This window comes from Etheostoma spectabile, chromosome 2 (assembly GCF_008692095.1).
Source record: "Etheostoma spectabile isolate EspeVRDwgs_2016 chromosome 2, UIUC_Espe_1.0, whole genome shotgun sequence".
Taxonomy (NCBI): domain Eukaryota; kingdom Metazoa; phylum Chordata; class Actinopteri; order Perciformes; family Percidae; genus Etheostoma; species Etheostoma spectabile.
The window spans coordinates 5,668,796-5,683,810 of record NC_045734.1 but is presented as its reverse complement, the minus strand read 5'-3'; the positions used below and the strand labels follow the sequence as shown (position 1 = coordinate 5,683,810).

Below are 15,015 nucleotides of genomic sequence, written 5' to 3'. Positions count from 1 at the left end.
ATGCTGGGAAACACCGGCCTCTCAGCTGAACATCAATCGACTCAACGTGACGTTTTATATAAACTTTTTATTGATTTTTAAATTGGATGGATTTTAATTGCTTATTCTGTACAAACCAGATGTTATGTGGCTGATAGTTACATTTAGAAGAAGTCAGAGAGACATACTAAATTATGACTTTTTTTTTGATATACTATACAAAGACTTTATCACTTTTTTCAACATACAGTGCATATAAAAAAAGTCTACACACCCCTGTTAAAACGCCAGGTTTTGGTGATGTAAAAAAAAAATAGACAAAGATAAATAATGTCAGAACTTTATCCACCTATAATGTGAACGATTCAATTGAAAAACCAACTGAAATCTTTGAGGGGGAAAAATAAAAATATGCAATAACCTGGTTGCATAAGTAGGCACACCCTTAAACTAATACTTTGTTGAAGCACCTTTTGATTTTATTACAGCACTCAGTCTTTTTGGGTAGGAGTTTTGGGCATGACACATATTGACGTGGCAATATTTGCCCACTCTTCTTTGCAAAAGTGCTCCAAATGCTGAAAGGTGAACTTCCTCTTCAGCTTTCTGAAGATGAACGGAAGCCAGAAGGTTTTGTGCCAAAATCGCCTGGTATTTGGAGCTGTTCATAATTCCCTCCACCCTAATGCTTTGCAAACTTCAGCCGGGCTTTGATGTTTTTCTTTGTAAGAAAAGGCTTCCGTCTTGCCACCCTACCCCAAAGCCCCTTCACATGAAGAATCCAGGAGATTGTTGTCACATGTAGCACACAGCCAGTACTTGCCAGAAATTCCTACAGCTCCTCTAATGTTGCTGTAGGCCTCTTGGACGCCTCCCTCAATTTTGGAGGGATGTCCAGTTCTTGGTAATGTCTCTATTGTGCCATATTTTCCCCACTTGATGACTGTCTTCACTGTGTTCCATGGCATTTTTAATGCTTTGGTAATTATTTTATACCCTTCTCCTCTATTACTATTTTTTTTGTTTTACAACACATAATGCCATGACTACTACTTTTTTTGACATACTTTACTGTGACTTTTATCACATTATTAAACATACTGTACTGATTTTTATCATTTTATTCAACATACTATACTATGAAATTTTTATGATTATTTTCCGACATGCAACCATTACTTCTTTTGACATACTATGCTGACTTTTTTAATCACTTTATTCAACATACTATTCTGAGTAAACTATGACTTTCATCACTTTCTTTCAACATATTTATACCATGACTTTTATCACATTTTTTTGACAATTATACTATGACTTTTGGACATGCTAAACCGTTTTATTAAAAAATAAAAAAATCCACTGTTTAATACATTATTTGTATTAATTAAAACCTTTCCATCTATTCTCACTACTTCACCTTCTTCTTGTGCAATTATGCCTGGAATCCAGTTTAGCTTTGGCAATTTAGCTTTGAAGCATTCACAAGCATTTTCTGCAGGAAATGTATTTTCTAGTCAATTTTCTAATGGGTTGGAAAAAGCGCTTCCCACTTATAGCAACTAGCAAGTAAGTTATCAGAGCAGGAGAGGAAGCAGCATGTCTTGTGATTTTCTGACAGCTTGTGTGTGTGTGTGTGTTCATCATACATGTTTATCCTGGAGAGAGAAGGCAAAAGGGGACTGAGAAATTTAATTAGTGATGAAACCAACAAACCATCGGAGAAGAGAATCCTGTTGTATGAAACGGTAACGAGTTTTCCATATTCATCATTCCTCAACTCTGAAGTATTAGCAGGTCAATGTGGCAAACCCTACACATCCTTTATGTCAGGTAATGAGATGACACACAAGTTGGATTATGTGCTTTGAAACAAACCGTATGACGGATAATGTTCCTAAAGCTCGAGCTTTAGGCAGGAAGAAAATTGTAAAAATTCTCATTTTCACTGGTCTTGATAGTTGCGCCCCCTCCCCCCTTTTGCCAGTAACAATGTTGAATGTTGCAGTGAAAAACAATTAACCCTGCCTCAATAACATCTCTTGTCTCTCCAGGGCAGTCATGGCGTAGACAACTACATTACACCAGAGCAGTGGCGGTCAGCGAGGAACAGATGCTCGACTCAGGTAAGATTTTATCTGCCCATTAGTTCCAGGTATTCTGGAGCCATACAAAAGAGGAAGATTATGTAACATTAGAAAGAAGAAACACTCTTGCTCATTTCAATACACTGAGGTTTTTGCTTTTTTATCCTTGATTGGTCTGGTACGATCAGTAATTAATGGTGGATAACGTTAAACTTTAGCTAGATGCTGTGTTAATGTCCCAAGTGCATGTTGTGACTAACACTCCTCTCTACTTGATACTGTTACACCAGCTTCTAACATCACAGATGACCATGGTGAGGTCTTTTAAAGCACAAGGGGTTCTTGGGAAATTAAGGCTCATTCAATGTGCCAGTAAAGGAACTTGTGGCCACAGTTCAGCTGAAGATAGTGTTGCTTTAAATTTAACATGACAAAAGCATCAAACAAGCTCAATTCCTAGAACATATCACTGTAAATAAGCTGTATAACAACTTCAAGATCAAATCTGATTTTTAATAAGTTGTTCATATATTTGTTTAGGTTGCCAACTCACCATCTGGCCTGTCACCTTCTGCTGATACACTAGGTGGGTGTGTGTGTTTGGGTCTTACTTAGAGGTGAAAAGTTATTAAGTACATTTATATTAAATAGTTTTAAAAAGATGAAGTATTGCCTCGAAGACTACCCAACAGCCTAAAAAGTTAAAATTAGTTCAATGTACTGCTTACAATATGTTAATGCCATCAAATAAGATCATATATTCTATAGCACTGACATTTTTGACACTGAGTATATTTTGCTGAAACTACATATAGTAATAAATAATTTTAGCCAAGTAAGATTTTAAATGAACTTTCCTGTAATGGAGTGTTTTCACATTGTTGTATTGTTTATTTTTATGCAAGTGAATGATGTGAATCCTTGGTTCACAGATCCTCTCCTCTGTGTAAGAGAGGAGCAGTATGGGCATAAGTTGGCAGGTCTGAAGAGGATGGTGCCCTTACTGCCACCCTCTGCCCCCCCACCTCTGCCCGTTGCACTGAGCATGCATAGGCCAACATTAGTCTGTGGTAAGATGTTTGGGAATTTCTCAATTGTAAAATAGTTTGTCATGGTGTTTTTCTATAGAGTAGCTCACTGCTGATATACCAGTTTAACAGAATCTTTTGGGATTTTTCCTTCAGATGTGCTCCAGTTTGCTCATGAAGCTCCTCCGTCAGTATCCCTGGACACTGGGCTCCAGTGTGACAGCACTGTTAATTATGTTAACATACCCATCAGCCCCCTGGCAGCTAGAACCAACAGAGAGCTGGACCTGCAGGAGCCCGGCTCAGCTCCAGTCTCCAGGCCGTACAGTGCTGGCCGAGGTAACGCTTTGCAGCTCTGTAGACCCAGTAAGAACACAAAGCCTTAAGTGGCCATTTTAGGTTTCTGACTTTTTCTGCCTTTGGGATTCCATGTCTTTGCTACCAATAGGCCTTGTGCATTATTAGCATGCACACCAGCTATCATACAAGTATGTAAACTGATTCTAACAATTGCACAACCAAAATAATAGATGACACTGCTACTATTCTGACAAAACATTTATTTGAGAGCAGCTATTGCTGCTTGTTTTCTTTGCAGTTCGTATCAAGTAAGGCTGCGTAATTGGGAAAAAAAACCCTGTGAAAATGATGGAATACAAAATTGACAAAGCATTTTAAAATCTAAATTTTAAGCTATAAATTGGCAAATTAAAGACATTTTATGCATTTTTACAATCTCAAAACATTAATAGTTATATTACAGTTAAAACAAAGTAACTGATCAATTCATCTAAGGGACTGACAGGCATGTGACAAAGTAGAAACTTTTCTTCTCTTTTCTCCGCCCATTACCACTGATTTTTTTTTTTTGACCAGAAGAAGGCTCCATTAGGTACGCCCACCTCATCACTGCCATGGAAACAGCTCAGAGAGTGGGGGCAGAGTGGAAAGACTGACTCAGCTTGAGAGCAGGCGGCAGGGGCCACCAGACTGACTACACAGCACCCTACTCAACACTTCATTACAGATTCTCTCTGAAGTGCTTAATTGCAGTTGGTTATATCAATCATTGCTACTTGTACTTAACACACCCACAGTTGTGCCAGTGAACAGAAATTTCCACAAACAATCCATTCCACTAAGAAATAGAAGGAAATGTCTGGGAAGTCTCTTGCGCAGGTGCCATCTTGGACGTGTGTTTTAAGTTGTCATATCCTTGTATTTAAATTAGTGCTCAACTTTTTACCCAAGAAATGTTTTTTGTTTTTTTGCTGCATGACAGTTATGTCTGCCTCTTTTAGATTCTCAGGTGACTGTTGAGCATTGATATAAATAGCCTTAATTATGTGGAAATGGCACTGATATTTTAGATAAGAGAGACTTTCTCTTAAATTCCAGCTTGATTTAGTTTCTTCAGGCTATTTTACTAAGATCAATAAGATAAAGCCGCACTTGAGTCCCAGCCTTGGCTATCATTCCACATTAGATCTTAAAAGCATCTTGGAGTTAAATCTCAAGTACAAATTCCATTAATCCAGGTCTATGTGGCCCTAACAGAACATGGCTGAGTAATCGGCCAGCAACATTATTTATCACAGTAATCAATGTCTCTGTGCTTTTTCATTAATCAATCCAGACCAGAAGCAGTGTGTGTTCCATTTCCCAATTCCCTCTTGATATCATCATCAGGACAAATTGTTTAGTATTTGACGCCAATTCATTTTTATGGTGGCAGTTCCCCGCCGGTGTGTGAGTAGGAGAGAGTTAGAAGAACTTAAACAAAAAAGGGATAGTTTAGGTGTTGTGAAGTAGAGTTCAATCATTAGTTAACATGTGCGCTATATTTAGAACATTTTCACACATTATCGGAACAGTTCTTCTGTATAATCCGGCTAATAAAAGTTTCCTCTTGTCTCCACAGTGAACAACATTTTGCTGTCATAATTAATCATACTATCTCTTTAATGTCTCTACAGGATTTGTAAATAGTAATTGCTTTTATTGATGGCAATACAATAAGGATATGAAACTATATTTTTCAAATACTACTGTTTTTATGTTGTTGGCACATGTATCTCACCAATTAAAGATTACAGTTACATTTCCAGGTTTTTAGTGTTTCCTACCTAAATCTACAAAACATTGTTCATTTTATATTGATTAGATAATAACCGTAACATGTCAGCAGACTAGGTAAGAGTAACCACAGTAATAACAGGCTAATTATTTGCACAACTAATGACGGATGGGTGGGAACAAATTGTCTGGCCAGCAATGTGCCAGTAGTCATGCAGTCAGTTGGCCATTCCTCATAACCAGATGATGTAGTTAAGCTGCCGTCTGTCCATTACCAAACACCCCCACAAAGTTTAGCTTTCTTGGAGTACTGCCACATTTTTAGCCAGACATTTCTGAAACTGATCATCTAAGCAGTTTGTTATCCCAACAATTCCAGCTGATTAATAAGAAGCCTCTCATATTTTTAGAAAAGTAGAAAACATTATTTTGTCAGTAGTTAAAGGGGAAAGGGGGTGTGTAACGTACGTTGGGTGTGCAACCTTCATGATCCGAGTCTCTCAGAGCTCATTGTGCTCGAGTCCCTCACGAGAGATCTTGTTGAACAAGTCCTGCATATGTTTCTTCATCTGAGATCAAATAATAAAATACATGCATGTTAACATTTACTGCAAGACAAATTCTTGTAGATCTACACTTCAACTTGTGTGGTTGCCGAGATGTTTAGAACCAAACACCTTGGCACTGACACAAATAATGACATTTAGCAGTTCACTAGCAAAGGTTGTCTATGTTCATGTTATATGGTTACACCAACTCTGGTCAATGTTAAATAAAGGGAATCTGTACCCCCTCTTGGCTTGATTTCATTTATACTAGATTAGTAAGGCTTTTAAACCTTTATGGCATAAAGATAATTGTAGATGGTACAGTATATTTTAACAAACCAAGAGCTGCATTCTAGAAATGAATATAATTTGACATTTATTAATCAGAATGTACTAAATACATTAGCTGGTATATCACAAATTGTACCATTGCTAACTAATTATGAACTGCAACACATTATGCGGAATAAGTTATCTAATGTGCTATATCCTAGTTCTTTTAATACATTTGGTTAAAATGATTTTTTCCAACAGGATAACACATTTTCTTTGTATAAGGTTTGATGAAAACACTTCTTTTGGATTTCTTAAAAACTTTCCAGCAGCCTTTTCTTTATTACTAAAATTGGTTGTGTTGCAACAGCAGAAGTTCGACTCTGCTCTTCTACAGCAGGAACAATATCAGGTGTTAACCTTTGTCCCCCATTTCTCTAAAACTGCTTTTCTCAGCACTATATCACTGTTTTATTTGTGGCCAATTTTGCAACATTAGTACTTTCTACAGCAGGCGAGCAGTCGGCCATTGCACAGTAGCTTTGTGTTTGACGGCGGAATGTGAAGTAAGAGCTAAAAAATGTTTAATCCCTCTTTACCTTGTAACCCATCTCCCTGGTCTTCTCAGCTAGCGTGTTGTACTTTTCCTGATTCCTCTTGATGTGCTCTTTGTCTCCTAAAGACTCCACGTGTAGCAGCTTCTGATGGGAAAGCTCCAGCTGCTCCTGGTAATGGCTGTGCTTCTCCACCTTGGTCTCAAAGTGACGCAGCTCCTCCTAAGTGAACAAGGAAAGGAGGGCGGCAAACACAGAGGGGTGTAAGTTTAGTTCACCTTCAATTACATGCACAAGGGAACTGATATGCACCTCAGGTTGGGACTTGAGAGGTAGTGTAACTAGATAGTTCTAGCTGAATGTTTCTCTGTGACACATCTGATCCTTAAGTCATATCTTTTTAGTAACATAAGCTATCTTAAAGCAGACCTGACTTAAAAAGCTTTCTAACGTGTGACAAGACTTACTGCTAGACAACTAGATACTAAGATAAGTACTTACTATATTAGGTTTCTCTGCCCACTTTCATTGGGTCTGCTGCCCTTTGCTGTTTGCCTCTTGTCTTTGCTGCTGTGTGTTTAGCTGGATCTGCTGTGCTTTTGGCTAGAATTTGTGGTCTTTGTCAAAGTGACTGAAACTGTTAGGGTACTCAGACTAGCGTGTGGTCAGCGTTTAAAGACTGCCCAGTTGCTTTGTTGAGTGATTAGCTGGGTGTGGCCTCCTCACCTGTAGCCAACACCAATCCCCTTCTTGTTTTTAAAATAAGTATGATAGACCGTCCCTCCATCTGCCTCTCAACGCTGCCACAGACACTCTCCTTTCTACTCTATCGTCCTTTCTTGACTCTCTCTGCCTGCTTACTTCACGATAGGCTTGCAAGTCCCCCCCCCACAGCTCTGTGGTTATCTGACTCAGTGCGTGCTAAATGATCAACTATAAGGGCAGCGGAAAGGAAATGGCGGAAATCTAAACACCCAGATGATCTGCTTACCTATCAGTCTCTACTTTCCTCCTTGGTTGCCTCTATTTCTGCAGCAAAAGCTCTTTTTATCAAATCAAAACTGAATCCTCTTTCTCCAACCCTCAAAAACGTTTTTTCCATCTTCTCTAACCTAGATTCCCCCAGTCCACCACCTCCCTCCTACCAAGGCACTTTGTAAAAAAGATAGAGGACATATGCTCTTCCTTCTCCACCACACTTCCTGAAATCATCTTACCAACCATCACATCCAGTACTCTCTGCTCTTTCACCCCTCTATCTCCAAATCAAATTCTTACTTTGATTACCTCCACCCACCCAACCACCTGCCCCCTTAATCTTATCCCTTCACCAGTCTATTGCTCCTGATGACCCATCTCATCAACATCTTCTTGTCAACAGGCTGTTTCCCTGACACCCTCAAAGAGGCAAGAGTGACCCCACTACTCAAAAAAAACAACACTCAACTCATCTGAGGTAAACAACTACAGACCCGTCTCCTTTCTCCCATTTATATCCAAAAGTCTTGAGCATGCAATTTATAGTCAACTCTCTACTTATCTCCACCAGACCAACCTTCTTGATCCACACCAGCCTGGCTTCAAGGCTGGTTACTCAACAGAAACTGCTCTCCTTGCTGTCACAGAGCAGCTTCACATTGCTAGAGCAACCACTCTCTTCCATTGTCATCCTTCTGGACCGTTTTGCTGCCTTTGACACAGTCATCCACCAGATCCTTGTTTTGACAACTCCAGGATCTGGGTGTCTCAGGCTCTGCCCTTTCTATCTATCTTACCTGGCAGACCAAACCTTCCGGGTATCTTGGAGAGGATTTATCTCAGAACCTTGCCCACTCAACATTGGGGTCCCCTCCTCTTTTCTCTGTACATCAACTCTCTCAGGTCTGTTTTTCTTATCACAGCTACGCTGATGACACCCAAATAATTTTCTCCTACCCGGAGTCTGAAATTCAAGTAGCAGCATGGATCTCAGCCTGTCTGACTGACATTTTTTCTTGGTTGTCCACACAACATTTGAACTCTACCTTGACAAGACTGAGCGGACTTGAGTGGAGTTTGCACCTTCAGGGTTGGAAGCACTTAATTGGAAGTTGCTTTGGATAGAAGCGTCAGCTAAATGACATGTAATGTAATCTTTAAAAACAAGTTTAAATTGAATTAAATTCACTGTGATTCTCTGCTCATGGGTAACAGAAGCACTATCAGAGGAGTGGAATACTTTGGCATTTCCAATGTGTATTGCATAAAATGTGACCATGATAATGTGCTCTTTAGGCTTTACATATACAAGTAGTACTCAGCCCCCAAGTACTACAAAAGTTAATACACCAGTTACCAAAAGAGCACTTGACTAACAGGTTTAACTGTAGCAATCATAAAACAAAGTGTTGTGATAAAGTGAGAAACAAATCGGGGAAAGCAAATGTGTCCACAACATTGTCGCAAGCAATTGAAGAGCTACCTTGAGCGAGTCCAGCTCGTCTTCACTCAGGTTGGCTCTCTTGGCAGCCTCCCATAGTTCAATCACACGGGGCTCCCGGAACTCTGCAGAGGAAGAACCAACAAGAGACAAAGATGAAGTGATAAAACAGTCCAAAGAGACAGTTTGTAGCCTCACCAAGACTTGCACACTTAAGAGGGAGGGAGCTTTGAAGAGGAATAGCAGTCACAGCAGATGTTTTATAGGATACAGTAGTTAGTGGTATACACGCACTTCATTTAAACCCCCCCTAACAGACTCCCACTGACACCTTTACATCTGAGACCACACACAGACTGCAGTACACAACCAAAAGAAAATTGAATTCATTAATTAAAGTTTTCTCCAGGTTAAATAACACAAGGACAAGCTGGTTTACGTGACCGAATGGATGCAGCCATGTGGGCTAAAAACTAAAACCATAAAACACCTAAACCATTAGCAAATCAACGCTAGCCAACTGTGACATGACTGCAGAGTCAGAGTGTGTTATTATGATTACAAACCCCAGTGATTGAGCTGATGAAATAAATGCAGAGTGAGAGTGTGATGCACAAAGAGACTTGCTGTGTGTGTTTTCTCTCTCTCACCGCTGTCTTCAGTAAAGCCCTCATGGCTGAGCTTACGGAGGCGCTCAAAGCCCTGGTTGAGGTCTCTCATTTTCTGCTTCAGGTCCGTGTGCTTCTGGTGCAGCACATGCTCTTTGGCATCACCCTCCAGGGGAGAGATCACATTCTTGTGTATTTCTGTTGAGGAAAACAGCCAGAAGAGGGAGAGACAGGGGGGGAGTCAGGTTGGGTAGGTGGTTTAGATGGGAGTAAGGGCGGAGGAGGAGAGCAGAGGAAATGAAACAAGAAACCATGAATAATAGAGAAAGAAGGAGGGTGAAATTAAAGCAATAAAAGCGACAAAGAAAAACAGCATTTAATAAGGAGAGTTTAGTTGTAGCTATAAAATAACATGTTAACCTTTAGGACATTTCAAAGGACTGCCTTTTTTTTTTTTTTTTTTTTTTTTTTTACATATATCACATTATTTTCCATTCCATTTTACTCAAGAAACTTGAGTAGCCAATACGTCAAATCTTACCAGTCAATACCACATTGTGGTTATGAATAACCTGCCTGCCTCACTCTAGAACAGTGATTCTCAAAGTGAGGTCTGTGAGTTTTCAGATATATTAATTTAAATTATCAGGGTATAACATATTTTTGTCAAAAGGCTTCATAGTTCAATGAATAAAATTTAGTATAGTTCATAGACTATTTTCCAATTACCAGCCGATACGATACAAATATTCGGTTATTTAAAAATCCGATATGCCAATACATATTTAAAAAATAGTAATCTAGAAACGTGTTAGAAAACGTAAACAGAGTTCCCTAACAGTTATTTGAAGTATATTTATGAGTTCTCCATAAAACAATGATAATAATTTGTTTTATTGTTACAACAGAACAGAGGAACATCAAAATATATTAAAGTTCTGATAAATAAAATGTATAAAAATACAAACTTAAGATGTGAATAAAAACAAATTAATAAAAAAAATAACAGGGATGTTGTAGAGCGCCCTCTGGTGGACAAACTAAGCAACTCCAACGCTTATACATGGTTGACAGTCCGTTTTTTTATTTTTAAATATTGATTTATCAGAATCATTTATTTGTCATTATAAATGATTTTAATGACTGAATATTTAAAAAAATATATATTTTCTTAAACGACCGGTATAATTGCAGATACTGATAGTATAGTGTCAGATAGTTTCTCCTATCTATCAGCGATAGATAGGAGAAAAATATGGGCTATGTCAAATTATTCCAAGAGATATGAGGGGGTCCACCATACAGTATGTTTTCTATCTTGTAAGAGGTCCTTGGCTGAAAAACAATTTGAGAACCTCTGCTTGAGGAAAAGGTGAGGAGATAAAAAGTGGATAAAGGCCAACTGGACAAAAGTTGACATTTATATCAAAAGAAAAAAAATTAGGTGAAATGAAGACTGGGGAAGGCAGTAAAAGTGTGTATGGATGGAGGTGGTGGTGTTGTTGTGGAGGCACGCAGAGACTTCCCTCAAGGAAACTTATGATTGGCTCAATCATAAGTGCATCAGACAAGCAGAAAAAAGCCTGTGGCTCAATCGCCACAAACGTAACACTGTGGAGCGGTAGACTTCTGACACGAAATAGCTGCAAAGTGGCAGTTACGTCTGAAGGAGATGCGTTTGCCTTCCTGAGACACAGTGGGGCCTGTCAGCTTAGCTTAAAACTCCCAGCTTGATGTGATGTGACAAGCAGTGATAGGGCACAGAGCGTTGGGTGGCAACATGTGCAATCTGATACCTGCCACCTACGTGTATGACCACAAGACTGAACAAACACAGAGAGCACTTCAGACTTGGGATTGATTTTCGGATGGCTGACCTGAGCAACAGCAGAACTGACGACAGCCAAATAAGACTGAAGGAGGGTGATGAGGTGTTTATCCTTGCATTAATTTACTTTGGAAACTGTCCTGACTGCTAGAAAATATAAATCTGGCCTCATTTCTCAGCAAAATTCTCCAAGTTTTATTTGAATATGTAACTGTTAAACTTACAGGAACACGCCAAAGTTGGTTGAAATAGGGCTTATCACGGTCTCCCCTAGCTGTAGCTGGGTGGGCCAACACATTTTTTGTCTCAGTGGATGCATTGGTTAAGTTCGGTGCTGTATACAAAAACATAATGATGAATAGTATGGAGGAGGAAAGGGCTTAAAAGCTCATAAACCTGGTCTTATAAAATACCGATAAAACTAAGCGTGGTTGTAAGAGGTAAGAGGTGGTAAGACACCTCTGCCCAGCAGCAGAGCAAACGGAGTGATTAACACAGCTCACCCTCCGTTCTGCTGACGGTATCAATGAGGATGGTGTACTCGTGGATCTTGTCCTTGTGATGCTGGAACTCCCTCTTCAGACTTAGTAACTCTTCGTTGGAGAACTTTCCAGAGCTCTTGGCCTGGTGGGGTAACAGTCATCAGAGGCAGAAAAGGAGTTAGTCTCGAGAGCAGTAGGCGAGTAACAGACGTGGTTTGGATTAAGAAGAATGCCAGGTGGTGTTCTAAACAGGATCGCTGTCTGCTAGATATGCACGATTAATCATTCTCGATTCACCCTGTTCACGATTTAATTTTTAAATAACTTAAAAAAGAAAACGTTCTTATTTAATTTTACGATTCAATTGTTTGGCACTGCAATAAGCATAAAGAATTTAATGTTTGCATTTAAGTAATAAGCGGACACATTTTAACCCCACTCCAACATTTAAAAATGTAACATCAATGGTCAGAGATCACTAATTTTTATTGTTTTCTTTCCAATCACAATTGGTATCTGTATGTCACAATAGAACTTTACCACAACTTCAGATTTCTGATCTTAATTTTTTTTAACTAAATACTGTCAGAGTACAGGCTTATAATATAAAAAAATTGTTTTATATTATTTTTTGCAGTTATTAAGCAAATGTAAAAGCTGCATTAAAACCCTTCTGGTGCTGCTGGGCGCCTTGTAAACCTTGTAACGCATTCGGTGCCCCCGATCGTTTTAATTCAACAATTATTTGAGGGTCATGCTTTTTTTTTTATCACCAACAGCAAGAGAGCAAAAGGTTCTACAATGACACTACAAAAGAAAGAGGGCGTAAAATTAAGGCATCATTTCCAAAACATATGTCAATAATTCTACTTACTTTGCACGCATACACACCTTGTTCCACAGTTTGTCCAGCCTAGGATCATCAAATATGTCTCCTTCTTTGGTGTCGTGGTCCTTCAAGGAGTTGCTCTCCAGTGATCGAGTGTCTCTTTTGCCATCCATTCCATACTTGGCCAGGATCACTGCATAACAATACAGAGACGTTTTACTAAAAAGCTCTGCAATAAATGAGCCTGTCATGAATCTGTTAGGAGTAACAACTGAGGCTGTCAGGAGGGGAAACTGCTTGACAAGGAAAAGAATCAAAATTGACTAAATCGTTGAAGACTTCAAAAATCGCCCAGAGGCCCACAACGCTTGAAAGCAGCTCATTAAATTCAGAGTCTCCACCACACATTTGAACAAGGACAGCAGAGGGAGTAGCATCCTATTGAATCAGCTGCTAAAAATAAGATGAGCAGGCCAAGAAACAGAGATTAGAGTCGGGGAATCTAACGAGAGCTTATCAGAACAAACTAACTTCACTATTGTCTTGACAACAGTAACACAAAGCAGGTGATATCCAAGTGATTTTTGTCGGGACACGGAACACTAACCCTGATCAAACAAAAAAAAATTAATAAGACAATGATTTGAAATGCATCAAAAACCTGCAAGAACACAAACTTTTTCTGGGACAGATAATTGAGGATGTTGCCATTTGTTGTATTACTGTAACTTATTTTGTTTTATTTACTATTGTTGCTACAGAATTTATTAGCACTTCCATCCTGCCACAATATTTCAGAATACACATACATAATAATACAAAGTTGGACTTTGATCTGAAAAAGCTCTGCCCTCATTATTCTGCTCTAGTAAACTGCTATTGCAGCAGCTGACTCAGCACCATCTCAACCTGCTGGTGACCCATCAGTGTCACTTATTAACTACTGATACTTTATTAGAGTGTTTGCATGCAGGGGGCTCGTTTTAAAATCTTCATAAAACAGAATGCAAGAACTTGTAGACAATCTCTTTGCTACTGCTGGGCGCGTATACTTCACATTTTATAGGTTCAGCGTAGAGTCTTGACACAAGTAATGTGCAATAAATGCAAACAATAAAAATAGCTTACATTCCCAGATCAACTAATTAACAAGAAAGGATTTGTCAGGAGACAGAACTCATTTTTGAGCCCAATTAGATTGACTTACGGAGAGGAACTTGATTCAGCGCTGAGAAGGTGACTTAAGGTCCTCCTTAAAGATTCCTATTTAGCTACAAAGGAGCAGAAAGTGATACTGCTGCTTTGCCTTTAGCTGGAAGGTCACTCCACCACTGGGGAGGGAGGACAGAGAGGAGTGGAGTGCTGCCTGAGCTGCCAAAGGGTGGAAGCACTGGGTGCTAGTGGCTGCATGCTAAACAGACTGGTGTGTTGCCAGTTAACTGCCTGCAGATACGGAGGTGAAGTATTCTTCACACATTCCTACACCAGCTCGAGACTTAATCGGGACTGGATTAAGCAATTGATGATCAAAATATACCAGTCCTGTCTTTTTAGCACCTTAAAGCAATCTGCAGGGACAGTAGCTGTGTTTGAATTGTTAATACATTCTTCACAGTTTAAGAATATACTGTATGTAAGAATACTAAATACATGTATGTGATTTAGTATCAAGAATGCAATGTGCACATCATACTCACATCTGTAAGTGATGCCAATTCAAATTTAGCTGGTCTGCAAAATTAATACTGTTGCATTGGCAGACCTTAAAGGCTCGCTCTGCAGTTTGGGCAATTTCTTGTTTTCTTTTTTTTTTTCCTCGCAGGATTCTCTATAGAGCTCCCCCTACAGCTTTTAAATAGATATTTGGCAGCTGCGATGTTTACATGTGTCTCCTCGCTTGCTTGGTCAGTCTGATGTTTCCTCTTTCTCTGTTCCTCCCACAATGCTTTCCTAGCTTTCTGCTTCTTTTTTGCTGGCACAACCATGACGATAGCATGAAAAACTCCATCGCTATCTTGTTATTATAGCTAGCTGGTTCCCGTATGGGCAGTGCCTTGAAGCAATTTCATAGCGAGACCTGATGTCATGCGATACTTCCTACGCTGAGGCCGGTGGCCCAACGGCCCAAAGTTGCATGGGTGATTTTTTCCCGCTCACAGGCGCTAGGGTGAACCGAGACAACCACCATTTAACCCACTGATTTATTGGCCTCTCTGTAAACCAAATCACAATCATCTTTTGTGGTGCTGAGCCAGACAGAGCCACGGTGCCGGTGCATAATAGCCTCAGGAAGGAACTTGTTTT

General features: G+C 39.5%; 2 protein-coding genes across 5 annotated transcripts in view; one reads left to right on the top strand and one right to left on the bottom strand.

Moving 5' to 3' along the window:
* The window catches only part of dok7b (docking protein 7b), a 24,642-nt gene extending 19,789 nt beyond the window's left edge, over window positions 1-4,853 (top strand). For 2 of the 4 annotated variants that reach the window (XM_032527382.1, XM_032527373.1), the window contains exons 9-13: window positions 2,034-2,105; window positions 2,607-2,652; window positions 2,999-3,139; window positions 3,254-3,460; window positions 3,971-4,853. In XM_032527382.1, the coding sequence (XP_032383273.1) occupies window positions 2,034-2,105; window positions 2,607-2,652; window positions 2,999-3,139; window positions 3,254-3,460; window positions 3,971-4,050 (546 nt within the window). In that variant the 3' untranslated portion in view covers window positions 4,051-4,853. Of the gene's footprint in view, window positions 1-2,033; window positions 2,106-2,606; window positions 2,653-2,998; window positions 3,140-3,250; window positions 3,461-3,970 lie in introns of all 4 variants that reach the window. The other 2 variants (XM_032527399.1, XM_032527390.1) reach the window with 2 other exon arrangements.
* The window catches only part of lrpap1 (low density lipoprotein receptor-related protein associated protein 1), a 13,528-nt gene continuing 2,333 nt past the window's right edge, over window positions 3,821-15,015 (bottom strand). The window contains exons 3-8 of the mRNA XM_032527596.1: window positions 12,774-12,904; window positions 11,904-12,024; window positions 9,615-9,770; window positions 9,007-9,089; window positions 6,591-6,767; window positions 3,821-5,739 (exon numbers count right to left, since the gene is read on the bottom strand). Coding sequence (XP_032383487.1) covers window positions 5,671-5,739; window positions 6,591-6,767; window positions 9,007-9,089; window positions 9,615-9,770; window positions 11,904-12,024; window positions 12,774-12,904 — 737 coding nt within the window. The 3' untranslated portion in view covers window positions 3,821-5,670. The remainder of the gene's footprint in view (window positions 5,740-6,590; window positions 6,768-9,006; window positions 9,090-9,614; window positions 9,771-11,903; window positions 12,025-12,773; window positions 12,905-15,015) is intronic.